The sequence below is a fragment of the Cololabis saira genome, chromosome 7 (assembly GCF_033807715.1).
Source record: "Cololabis saira isolate AMF1-May2022 chromosome 7, fColSai1.1, whole genome shotgun sequence".
NCBI lineage: Eukaryota > Metazoa > Chordata > Actinopteri > Beloniformes > Belonidae > Cololabis > Cololabis saira.
Genome location: NC_084593.1, coordinates 26,214,394 through 26,227,362, shown reverse-complemented (window position 1 = coordinate 26,227,362; position 12,969 = coordinate 26,214,394). Strand labels below are relative to the sequence as shown.

The 12,969-nt window shown below is 38.4% G+C and overlaps 1 protein-coding gene across 20 annotated transcripts in view; it reads right to left on the bottom strand.

Annotated features, from left to right (window-relative positions):
* LOC133446991 (protocadherin alpha-C2-like) overlaps positions 1 to 12,969 on the bottom strand; it is a 204,805-nt gene that overhangs the window by 121,641 nt on the left and 70,195 nt on the right. The window contains exon 1 of one of the 20 annotated variants that reach the window (XM_061725303.1): positions 10,408 to 12,906. The exons of the other annotated variants lie outside the window; for them this stretch is intronic. Coding sequence (XP_061581287.1) covers positions 10,408 to 12,756 — 2,349 coding nt within the window. The 5' untranslated portion in view covers positions 12,757 to 12,906. Of the gene's footprint in view, positions 1 to 10,407; positions 12,907 to 12,969 lie in introns of those variants that run through there. 20 annotated transcript variants of the gene reach the window in all.

Genomic DNA, 12,969 nt, shown 5'->3' with positions numbered 1-12,969 from the left:
GGTTAGCTTGACAAAAAGATGTGTGAAGACAAAAAGGCAAAGCTATGTATTCCAACAACAGCTAGCAACCAAACCAAAGACACTCTGAGACCAAAAGAATGAGAATAAAAGAACAAGGGAGTGAGTAAACAAGCCTACAAAACATCTAACGTCAACATCTCTAAGCTTGCAGTTGCAAAAAATAACAGAAGGGGGCATAAGGAAGAGGAATGCTTTTTAATGTGTGTAGGAGGAAGGGGGAGATGAAAGAAATCAGATAAAGATATTCTTTGTGTGAAAATGAGAATATTGAGGTATGAAGATAAAGACAAGGACTGCTTAAATAGCTTACGAAGGAAAGGAAACAAAAAAAGGTGAGACTGAGAAACACATGAGGATGCGGTGAGGGTATAAGTGATGAGGAGAACAAAGGCGGGGAAAGAGAGAGACTGCTAGAGGGACGAGAGAGTGGGATACGAGTCAGGCTCACAGCATTAACACTCAACCTCCACACCCATGTCTCTTTGTTTTATTCATACAGTGCCCATACTAAATGAAATGGCAAAAAAACCGAAGAGAAATTCCCAAATGGATCAGCTCATTCATAAACACACGCATGCATAAGTGGGGCATCACATAAGCTGTGATCTGACAAAAATGATGTCAAAATTATAGCCCTAACAGCAAATGCCCACTTTTCTGATTCAGTTTTAGGACAGATGGTTAACCTAAAAATAAACACAGCAGACCAACTTAACAAAATGAAAAGCTGTATGTGGGATGAGATGACTCACCCGCTGTACAGAACAGCACACTGGTTCATATTTTAGAGAGATGACCAGAAGATGTCAAATGGCATTTGGTTCATTTTCAAAATGAGGAAGACATTTCACGCTTTAGGTTTAATTACTGCTCGAATGATCTTTCTTCATCACAGCCGCATTTAATGTCATGTGATTAAAAACAATTGATGTGAGCACAGTGATTCCTTGTTCATCTCCCAGAGACTACACGTCACTGGATTATACTTCTCTGCAGACAAGCTGTCTATATATTGAAATAATTTGTATTTCTGTAGAAGGTTTTGTAGGGAGACATTATTTGCAATCTATGAAACCATGTACATGTTCTGCTTAGTAAAGAAGTCTAAAGACCAAAATTGATCCGTTCAGAAATGGGCTTTTTTTCTTGAGTTAAATTTAGGTCACTATCTTCATGAATTATGTATTGAATATCTGAATGAATGCAGGATTGTGAGAAACATTGCCAGTTGCATGTATCTTTATAGCTAGATTGAGCCTTTTTTCTCAATTTATCTTGGTCATTCAGTCTTTCTTTTGATATGATTTGATTACTTTTGAAATGATGCTGATGGTTTATACCTCCTTTAGGATGGGTCCCTCAAAGACATCCTTGGTCATTCAATGATATATTATTTTCACTTACTTGTGTTTATAACTCATAGGATTATTATTATTATTATTAGTAGTAGTAGTAGTAGTAGTAGTAGTAGTAGTATTAGTATTATTAGTAATAGTATTATTATTAGTAGTAGTAGTAGTAGTAGTAGTAGTAGTAGTAGTAGTAGTAGTAGTAGTAGTAGTAGTAGTAGTAATAGTAGTAGTAGTAGTAGTACTAGTAGTAGTAGTAGTATTAATATTAGTAGTATTATTAGTAATAGTATTATTAGCAGTAGTATTATTATTATGACATCTGAGCAAATCACAAACATTCAATCAACATCATAAGCAAAAGTATCGTGGACAAACTTTGATTCCGCTGTGGGTACAATTTTGAGATGTCTGAAAATCCCATGTTCAGTTTGTGTGATCAGTCAATAAAATGCAAATATAAATGGCATGGGAGCACACATCCATATTGCTCAGGAAAGAGAAAGCTTCTTTTTTGTAGGGATGAACATGCATTGGTGCAAACTGTGAAAATGGACCCGAGAACAACAGTAGAATACTCTAGGTCGTAAAGATGTTGGCTGTTATCAGTAAGAGAATCCACATTCTGTACCAACATGAGCTAAATGATCACGCAGCAAAAGAAAGCCACTGCTGCAAACCACATTAAATAACCAGATTACAGTCTGCAGCTGCATATGGAGACAGGTCATTTTTGAAGATGTGTCTTTCGGTCTAGTGAGACAAAAACGTGGTGTTAAGTCAAATTATCATCTTTATGTTTGGAGAAAAAAGGGGGAAGACTCCAGGCCTCAGAACACCATTTAAGTGTGTGCTTTGGTGGTGGAAGCATTGCTTTTTTGCGGGGTGCTTTGCTGGACGAGTGATTGCATCCACTACATCCCATACCAGCTGTTATGTGAGAAGCAAGAAACACTCTTTACAAGATGTCAATCTATCACAGGGACATCACAGAGAGAAAACACTACACACTCAATTTAGAATCCCAGTCAATATAACACATTGGATTGTGGGAAGAGCTGGAGAACTGGAAAAAAATAAAATAAAAAGTAATAATAAAAAAACAAAAAATGAAGGAAATAACAGTGTTTTGTATCTATCTGATGGCTTTAATCACAGTGAAGAACCTTGGATCATTTTTATTCTCATAGAACTAAAAGTTCAGAAAAAGTAAACCAGGAATATAAGAGAAATTAAGGGTCGGTGGGTTCTTTTTTTAATATGCAAGACAAAATCTACTTATTTTGCCACACATGGAGAATAGTATGTAACTGTGTGTAGTAAAATGTTTTAACTCCTTCATCAAAAGTTTTAAAAGTTGAGGCAAATATGTAGTAGTTAAATTACATTAAATAATCGACTTCCACCTACAGAGAAAGTCAGAGAATGTGGTTGAGAAGACTACTTTTATTGAAAACAAGACTAAGTAAATACCCAATATATGTAGTCTGATCAGCAGAATAGGCAAATGTCCATAAAGAGAGGAGGAACCCGGCAGTAAGAAATCTATTTAACAGCCAGCATCTAATCCCCTCCATTCAGAAATAAACACAACATCTGGTATTAATCAGACCGGTATATGGCATTTATCGTCTTACCCCCACAGTGAACAGTGCAAAGATACTGTAAGACAGCAATCCTCTTATCAAAACTGCGTCCCATGTCAAAACAGCCACCACTGGATTTCCCTCATTCCTATAATCAGAGATCACAGCTCCAACCCCCAGATATAAACCTCAAGATCTAGATTTAAGGCATATAGGGTCCAACAACAGCCAGTTGTGAATTCACTGATTTTGCATTTAATGAGCATCTTCCCTAGGAGCCTTTGTCTTGACTCATCAGTCAGTTCAATCCTCCAGGCATGCAGTAATGGCCTGAGCAAAGCAGCAGATGTTGTGGCTCTAAAAGCACTGATGCCAAACAACAGCTCTGCAGACCTGCATCTGTTCCACTTTCTGTTAATTCAGCCAAAAGGAACAAAAAAACACAAACACTATTTGCACTACTTCACTTAACATATTTATCAAGCAGTGGTTCTCATTAGAGACGAATATACAACAGATGAGCATGCAAGTTGTTCATAATTTTTACATGAATGTCATTACTATTTTTTAAACAAAACAAGATAACACATCGTCGTGATGGAATCCAGAGCTAAGCACTTATCATCCAGCTAGAATTTAAAATGGCAGTTCAACATAATGTGTGCAAAAACATCTCTTAAAGTGAAATGTTCCTCATCTGTTGACCCAACTAACACCCAGAAAAAAATGGCAGCGCTGAGGTTCACCATATTAGACTCCTCTACACAGTCACAAGTTAATGGCCCGAGGGATAACTAACTGAGGCCTTATATAACTGAGTGGTAGAAGGCAGGAAGGGTCAGATCTACTGAAATGACACCAACAGTCAAAGACTGGAGTCTTATGTGTTTTTTTACTTCTTTTTTAAAAATGTATAAACAATGTGTGAAAAACTAGGATACATGAAATAGTTTCCCGTTTCTATACCAACAGAAAGTTGTCCGTCAGATTTGGCACAAACACTGAAATGTAGAGAGCCTGTCAACAGTAAAAAGAAGTCCAAGTCCAAGTCCTTTATCCTTTGCAGGGTCTTGGAGGTCTGCTGGAGCCTATCCCAGGTAATTACAGGCAAGAGGCAGGGGAACACCCTGGACAGGTGGCCAGTCTATTGTAGCTCCACATAGATACACAAACAACCAGGCACACTTACCAGCAACTTTGAAACATCAATTAACCTACTATGCATGTTTTTGGACTGTGGGAGGAAGCCGGAGTAACCGGAGGGAACCCATGCAGGAACGGGGAGAACATGCAAACTCCACACAGGAAAACCCTGCTGGGCCAAAGAGTCGAACCAGCAACTTTCTTGCTGTGAGGCAACAGTGCTAACCACTAAGCCACCATGCTGTCCGTGAAAAGGAGTCTGGCATCACAACTGTGAATGAAGCCTGTAATGACATTTTGCCTGTAATAACTCTGAGTCTGTCTCGTTAGCTCTTAATATATAATTGGGGATAATTAGCGATTAGAAATGTGATAAAATAAAGTAAAACATGAATTAAAAAATAAATAAATAGGTTATAATAATGGATGTAAAATAACAGGTGTAAAAAAAAACGTATGAAATGGATACATGTTTTTTCTATACTGTGTGATTGGAGGATGTCCTTTAAAATTTAAATTATCTTAAATGAATTATTTGGATTAATGCTTTGTCTACAAGTCTCGGTTCACATGTTCCTCTTAAAATCACTAATGTTTTTTCATTTGTTTTATTTTATTTTAGATACCAATCATGTACAGCTGACAAACTAGTTTTTCATTGTAGTTTTTATTTATTCATTCATTCATTCATTCATTCCAGACATGTAGAAAAAATTGTATAGAGCATATCAACTTTAATACTTGTATGAATTAATGTATATACACACACATATATATATATATATATATATATATATATATATATATATATAGACTTGTGTGTCATAACCTGGGAAGAGTAATATACAAAACTTGGCATTATATTCAGCAAATGTTTTGAGCTATATAAAATAAATCCCTAACGGATGCTGTTGAAAGGTTTAATGTCTGGGCTTAAACTAAATGCATCTGTCCTCTGTGCCCCTGAGAGTTTGTGTTTATCAGCATTTCCTCTCTGCAGACATTCAGGTAATTTGGTGTTGGTGAATTAGATGACAAGTATTGTGATGCTCAGCAAGCACGTATATACCTCTGCAGTGCAGTTGGAGGTGTTTAGTCAATAAGATACTTGCACTTCTGTTTGCAGTGCTGTACTTTAAATGTGAAGTTGCAAACTGGAGATGAAAAAAGAGATGTATCCTAAATTAACTTAAATTGTTCAGCTCTTAATATGATTCAGGGCTTTAAGTCATGATGTCAATCAAAAAACAAAAAAGGACAGTGCTTTAGAACAGGGGTCTTCGACCTTGGTCCTCAGGGCCGCCCCCCTTCGTGCATGTTTTAGATTGTTGCTCAGCTCCAGCACACTCTTTGATTAAATGATTGGATCACACTCGGCTTGTCTTCAAAGTCCACACACCTCTGTCAATTGCTCATTAGTTGTAACCAGGTGTGTGAAAGCAGAGAAACATCTAAAACATGCAGGACAGTGAGAGCTGAGCATCAGGGTTGAAAAACCCTGCTCTAGAACATAACTGTATGTACCATATGTAACAAATATTGATACAGATATCTGTGATGTATAATAAATTGTAAAACTGTCATATTTCCTGTGGCTGTGGAAGAAAAAAAAACATGATGTGAAATGTTGAGGAAGAATGCCCTTTACGCCGACTTATTACATGTCCACAAACAAGCTTTATCTACTTTTATGTTTTCTAAATTTAATCTGGAGGTAGTTTACAAGTTTAGGCAATGAGAGAACTATAATGCATTAAAAACTAAAGTAACCCCTACTTTAAAAAGGAAAACTGTATGATTAAACCTATAGGAATATACACACAGATATGTAGACCATATGTATCTGTTTGAGTTTCCTAACACAGATACAACTAAATGTGTGGAACAATTATTTGCACATATTCGATGTTGCACAGGCTAACACAGGACATACACTAACTATCATTTACTGCAATATTAAACAGCCACAACTATACTACCAGAATAATCCCACAAACAGGGATTTTGAACAGGCAGCATTATTATTTGCTATTTTTTCATGTTTGTGAACAAGCTTGATGTGAAATGGAAAATCTATTTTCTGTGTCTGCTACATCATATAACAAAGAAGTATTTTCCTGTCCTCCTCTTGATTTTCTCTTTTTTCCTGTATCCACCCAGCTGCCCTTCTACTGTGAAAGTGCCTTTCAGTAAAGTGGATTAGACATGTGCGAGTATGTGCTGCATGTGTGTCCATGAGTACAAGTGTGCATGTGTGAAGAAAGAACATGGTTGTTTTCATTTTACAGCACCATGTGTGTAAATTAAATTACCATCACTGCTGCTGACCTCAATATGAATGGCGCCATGCTCAAACAAAGCTGGAGCAGAAAGAGGGAAAGTGCCCTACTGACACACAACAGCATATTCTGCTTCCGCAGCCACAACCCTACAGGCATGAGGCAAAGCAGCATGGAGCTGAAAAGCACGTGTTTGGAACAAGAGAAGGGGACCAAATACAGAAGGACAGTCAGAAAACTAAAGAGAAGGGCAGCATATGAAGGTTGAAAATCATAAATGGAAGCATGAACACCACAGAAAGGAGGCCAAGACTAAGATGGGGGGAGGGGATGAATGAGGAAAGCTGAGAGTGAACTCAGTATGGCGGGAAAAGAGCAAGGAGGATGGAGAGAGAAGCTCCAAAAACAGGAAGGATTAACACACAAATGCAGAATATGGAATAGTAAATGGAACAACACAGTAGGCTTCAGCACTATTTAGTGTATTTAGTACAGAAGGGCATGGATTTTTTTAGAAAATGGTGTGTGAAAAAAGAGGAGGCAGCACCACACATTTTTTTAAAGGTTTTCACAAAGGCAGGGCATGATATAATAAGTTTGTTTCAAAGAAAGTTCTGAAGACTATATATCTTTAAATGCAGAACAGCACCTGCATAAAATTCTCAGCTAATGACATAACAGTTACTGTATACTATATAACACTTCTGTGTTCTAATCTGTTAAAATATCTTTATATTATATTTTAATTATATATATAACTCACAAAAGATTGAGTGTAATAAATGTTGTCTCAGTATGTCCCGAGAATCTCTAACATGTATGACTATGATTTGTTAATCTCTGAAATCATCTTAAATTGATGACAAATGCACAATACTTTCCACACAAGGACCACACGCACAAATAAAGGAATCAACATGAAACAAAACAAAAGCTAATTTTTTGGAAGTCAAGCTTACATCACTGGAGAATACTACACTAGGCAAAGGGTTACTTTCTGGACACTTGACAAAGCAAAACAAATACTTTATCATTCAGAGTAAATGGTTTAACCTTAAAGCATAAGGGAAAACAGTCATTATATCTGATCATTAAATCTTCCCTCCTTCAGTTAATAATTCCTTTTGGTCCCTTCATATACCTAATAAGAAGTTTATAACACTTTACTTTTATCCCTTAAATCAGTTCTAAATCCTTATGTTAATGTCAAAGTTAATTTATAAATAGTAATGTAGGTGTGGTGTTGATCATGCTTAAGCTTAATGTCAGCATTTTTCAAAATAGCCACAATTTTGCAAGTCATCCTCTGCAACACCTACCACTTTCACCTTTTCCATTTTCACCCTGAGAAAAGGGTTATCACTGACTCTAATAAGGGACAAAATATACATCAACACAAAGTTCCCTAGACTCTGAATGATTTACTGTGTACACGCACAACAGACAAACATGATTGCACAGTTCTGCTCAGCCTGCCGAGCCAAAAGACAAAGCCAGTGGACCAGAAAGTCACACCACCGCCAAAGACAGCATCCAAGATAAAACAATATAAGGAATAGCAAGACAGCAATCATGGGCAACATATTCAGCTTCTGTTTCATAGCAGACAAAATGAATATCAGAAGAAGCAATGCATTACACTGCATTGAAATGCCCTTGCTTTAATCATGTAATATAACATGCATTATTACTCATGGTAGTTCAATGTCATTGACTCCTGCATCCACACCCGCAACCCAAATAAATAGAAGCACAACAGCATGGCAGCAGCATAAAAATAGTTTATATTTTCACCATGGACATACGATCAGCGCAGGATTTAAATGACACAGACAGTGTGATCCACTGAAATCACTATGCATTTGTAAGATAGAAAAACACATTCAGTTTTAATCACATCTTTTCTGGGCATCTGCTGTCCAGGCACAGCTTAGCACTGCTGCTGCACTGCAATACGCAGATAGCTATTGCAGGATCTAGCACTCACACAGAAATATAAGCACATTAAATATTAATATTTGCGTGTTACTGGTGTCTAGTAGAGAATGGAACTGGACACAGGAACTGCTGAGGAAGTGTGTTCACCTTCTTTATTTCATGAAACGCTGCTTCCCTCAGAATCTGAACTCATCCTTTGTCTAACAGCATGTGTGCTCTACTCAGCCCCACTGCTCTATTTCACATGCTACTCAAGTTGTCAAAATATGCCATCAGTTTTCAACATCAACATGGTCCAATGCCACCGAATACATGGCTTCTGCATGCCTACATATAAGTTTGACCTAATTATTTTTGAAAAAAAAAAAGAATTAAAAAGAGATTATTCTCATTCAATACAATATCTAATTAGAAGCTTTTTTCTGTTTATGCACCATCTGCTGCTTAGTTTACAGTGGCAATTTCATCAAAGTAAGCCATGTGTTTCTACCTTAACAAATCCATTTTCATTAAATAACGTGACATGTCTACGGATGATCTGTATAACGCTGTTTCCCCTCCCCCTCCTCCCCTTCTCTCTCTGTGTCTCCCTCCCTCAGTCATCCTCTTCTGCTGCTGTTGCTAAGAGTGAGGAGTGCACACTAGTCTTTAGAAACCAGTAGACTCTGAGAGGTGGATCTCCCAGTGTGTTGCTATGGGCAACACACTGTGTTCAACAGAGGTTCAACAGAGTATAACGTGCAGACAATCACACGTATGATAAAATGTGACCTGTTTTTTTGTATGTTGATAAGGGGTTTGCACCCAAGCAAATCAGTCTTATACTGCTTGAGCAGTCTCACATACTGTAAACACCCCTCTCTCTCCATGTTATTACAAAATGCATTATTGATTATTTTCCCTGCAGTGACTTGAGATGCTGAAGGGAAAGTATCCCAAGCCTACACCTGACTGGCTGTTTATTGTTCAATGCACAGCTGCCCCAGTCTCAATGTGACCCTTTTTCTTTCTGACTCAGTCATTCAATGCCCATTAAATCACCTCAAATACGTCAGCAAGCCCAAACCAGTAAATCTCCAAAGCAGTCAGTGACACCCTTTTACATACATGTAATCCTCATAGATTTGAGAAAGGAAGGAATAAAAATTAAAGGAAGGAAGAAACTTTACACCACTATGGCAAAGGAATATGAATTCACTACAAAGATATGGAAAGCATTCTCAGATAATGCAGATCTTCTGTAATCAGATATTTATTTTAAGTCAGACTTCAGCCTTTAGCTAATGCTTAAGGTTGGAGATAAACCAAATTTTCCTTTTTTCCATCCATCCATCCATCCATCCATCCATCCATCCATCCATCCATCCATCCATCCATCCATCCATCTGCTTCATCTTATTCAGGATCGCAGTGGTCTTCAGGAGCATATTTCAGCAGTCCTCAGGTGTAAGGCAGTGTACACCATGATGTGTCAGTTTAAGTGACACTTTTGCTGCCCCTGGTGCAGGATTATGGCCTACATGCACACATACATGAACGTGTCCTGATACATTTCATTATATCTTACTTAAAGTTTGTGGTCTCTAAAACTGGCGTGCAAAGCAAAACAAAGAAACATGCAGGATGCCAAAATAAGGCATCTCTAAGGTGAAATTTTGCGTGGGTGTGCTCTTCCAAAATGAAAAGCCCAAGAGTAGACGTTATTTCCAGCAGCATGACCCATATGTTATGATTAATATAACACAATCATTGGTAAATGCCTTACACTTGTATAGCACTTTCCAGCTGTATTCCTACAGCCACAAAGCGCTTCACAGCGCAGACATTCACCCATTCACACATTATTTGTCGGAGGACAATGACGACGACATCAGGAGAGCATAGTGTTGATGTACTACCACAGACCAAACAATGCAAGTTACTATCCTCCGCTGTGAGCAGTTTTCTATGAAACACAATGAACTTTTCTATGAAACTCCTGCACTTCTCTGAATGATGTTTTACACTTATGCTGTATTACTTTCCGAATTTTCTAAAATCGTTGGCATTTCATGTTTTCATATATCTTTGAACAAAAAGTGTCATTCTTACCCCCTCGGATTCTCTCCTCCTGTCAGGTAGGACTAAGGTATTTGCATGGCTGCCAGGAACTATAGTAGATCCAATACTCATTCTGGGTCCAACTAACATGTATCGTTTGTCTCCAGATCTGTACTGGATGCTGTGACACAGTGTTCCATCATAGTTAGTCTCTTGTAGATATTTAGAAGTATAGTTGGGGGACTTTGAGCACTGCATTGCAATCAGCACAACAATACTGATGAGAAAAAGAACTGAAACTGATCCCAAAGTGATCATCAGGTAAAAGGTCACATTATTATCTTCATCATGTTTTGTTGCACTTTTAACGTCAGAAGCTGCAAAAGCTTCTTTGGGCTCCACAAGTTTGACAATCACAGTAGCTGTTGCTGAGAGAGAAACGTTCCCATTGTCTTTGACCAGTATGACCAGTTTCTGTTCAGCCTCGTCTGTCTCTGTGAATGAGCGGAGTGTTCTGATCTGTCCTGTGTAGCGGTCCAAACCAAACAGACTGTGGTCCTTAACTTCCTGCAGTGAAAACAGCAACCAGCCGTTATATCCTATATCAGCGTCATAGGCTCTGACTTTAGTCACCAAGTGTCCTGCGTTCACGTTGCGGGGAATCTCCTCCACACCTTCAGCAGAACCGTTGGAGCTGACTGGATACAGGATGACTGGAGCGTTATCGTTCTGGTCCAGAATGAACACGTTCACTGTGACGTTGTTGCTGAGTGACGGAGATCCAGAATCTGTGGCAACAACTTGGAACTGGAAAGTTTTCAGAGTTTCAAAGTCGAAACTTTTCAGCGCTGATATTTCTCCATTTTCAGAGTTTATATTCAGAAATGAAGTCAGTGTTGTATGTTTATCACCATTTCTCACAATTTTATATGATATACGGGCATTATCACCCTCATCACGATCATAAGCACTCACAGAAAAAACAGAGGCTCCTGCTGCATTGTTTTCCGTCACATAAAAGGTGTATGGACTTGCTGAAAAATCTGGATTGTTATCATTCACGTCTGACACTGTAACAGATATTGTCGTCTGTGATGACAAAGGATGATCAGCAGAATCTTTTGCAACTATTGTCACCTCATATTTGGACTGATTCTCTCTGTCTAGCAGAGATTTGGTAACTACAGAGTACATATTTTCTTGTAAAGAAGGTGTTAATGTAAATGGTACATCTTCAATTATAGAACAGATGATCTTTCCATTGACACCAGAATCCTGATCACTCACACTTATCAGTGCTACTGTCCTTCCAGGTTTGGAGTCCTCGGGAATTGCACTCGAAAAGGATGTGATCTCGATCGCAGGTGCATTGTCATTCAAGTCAACAATTGTTATTATAACACTTTTTTCTGTTGCTAGTGGAACCGTCCCTTTATCAGAAGCCTTTATATCAAGTTCATATCTGTCTTTAGTTTCAAAATCTATGAGTCCTTTGACAGTAATCACTCCTGTGTTAGCATCAACTTCGAAAAGTTTAAGTAACTTCTGATTTACATTATTCCCAAAGGAATAAACCACCTCCCCATTTATACCATCATCTAAATCTGTGGCATTTACTTGTATGACAGTTGTACCAATAGGAGCATTTTCATTCAGCACTGCACTATATGATTCTTTGGAAAATACTGGCATATTGTCATTTACATCTAAAACATTCACGATGATGGTCATTGTGCCTGATCTGGTTGGCTTCCCTCCATCAACAGCTGTGAGCAATAATCTGTGAGTCCTTGCAGATTCTTTGTCCAGCGATTTATGCAAATACAAAACTGGAATTTTACCATCTTCCCCTCTATCTTTAACCTCCAAACGAAAATGTTCATTTTGACTAAGTTTATACTGTTGAACAGAGAACACGCCGCTGTCTGGATCACGCGCAGCTTGCAGTTGAAATCGTGCCCCGGGTAAAGCGGATTCTGATATCTCTAAAAGCGTCTCTTTGTCAGAGAAGATGGGGGGGTGGTCGTTTACATCTAAGACCTCAATGACGACGTTGTGCACCTCTAATGGATTTTCCAGCACAGTCTTTAAGTTAATAATACAAGTGGTGGTCCGTTCGCATACCTCTTCTCGATCGATTTTGCGGTTAACTTGTAAAATGCCATTATTGTTGAGTTGAAACAGGTGTTCAGCGGATCCAGAAACAATGCGAAATCCTCTTGCTTCCAAAGCGCCGGGATCCAGCCCGAAATCTTTAGCGATATTCCCAATAACGGAACCCACTCTCAGCTCTTCAGGAATAGAATACCGCAGTTGTGCTGAAGTGAAATTCAAAGTCAGAACCAAAATTAAATTAAGGATGAGCAGGCGCTCCAGCCATATCCATTCAGAGCGAGCCATATTCGGAAAAGGGACAAAAAGGAAACGGATTGTTGAGTCGGGCGTAAATATGAGACTGCACAAAAGCACGCGATTTTGCCCAAAATAATAATTCACTGGCGTTATGGAGAATTTCGAAGAAAGGCCAAATGCAGAAACACATGATTTGAAGCCATCGTCCGCAACCACAAGCGCACCCAATCAGGAAATAGTACTGAACTACGTGTAAGATGT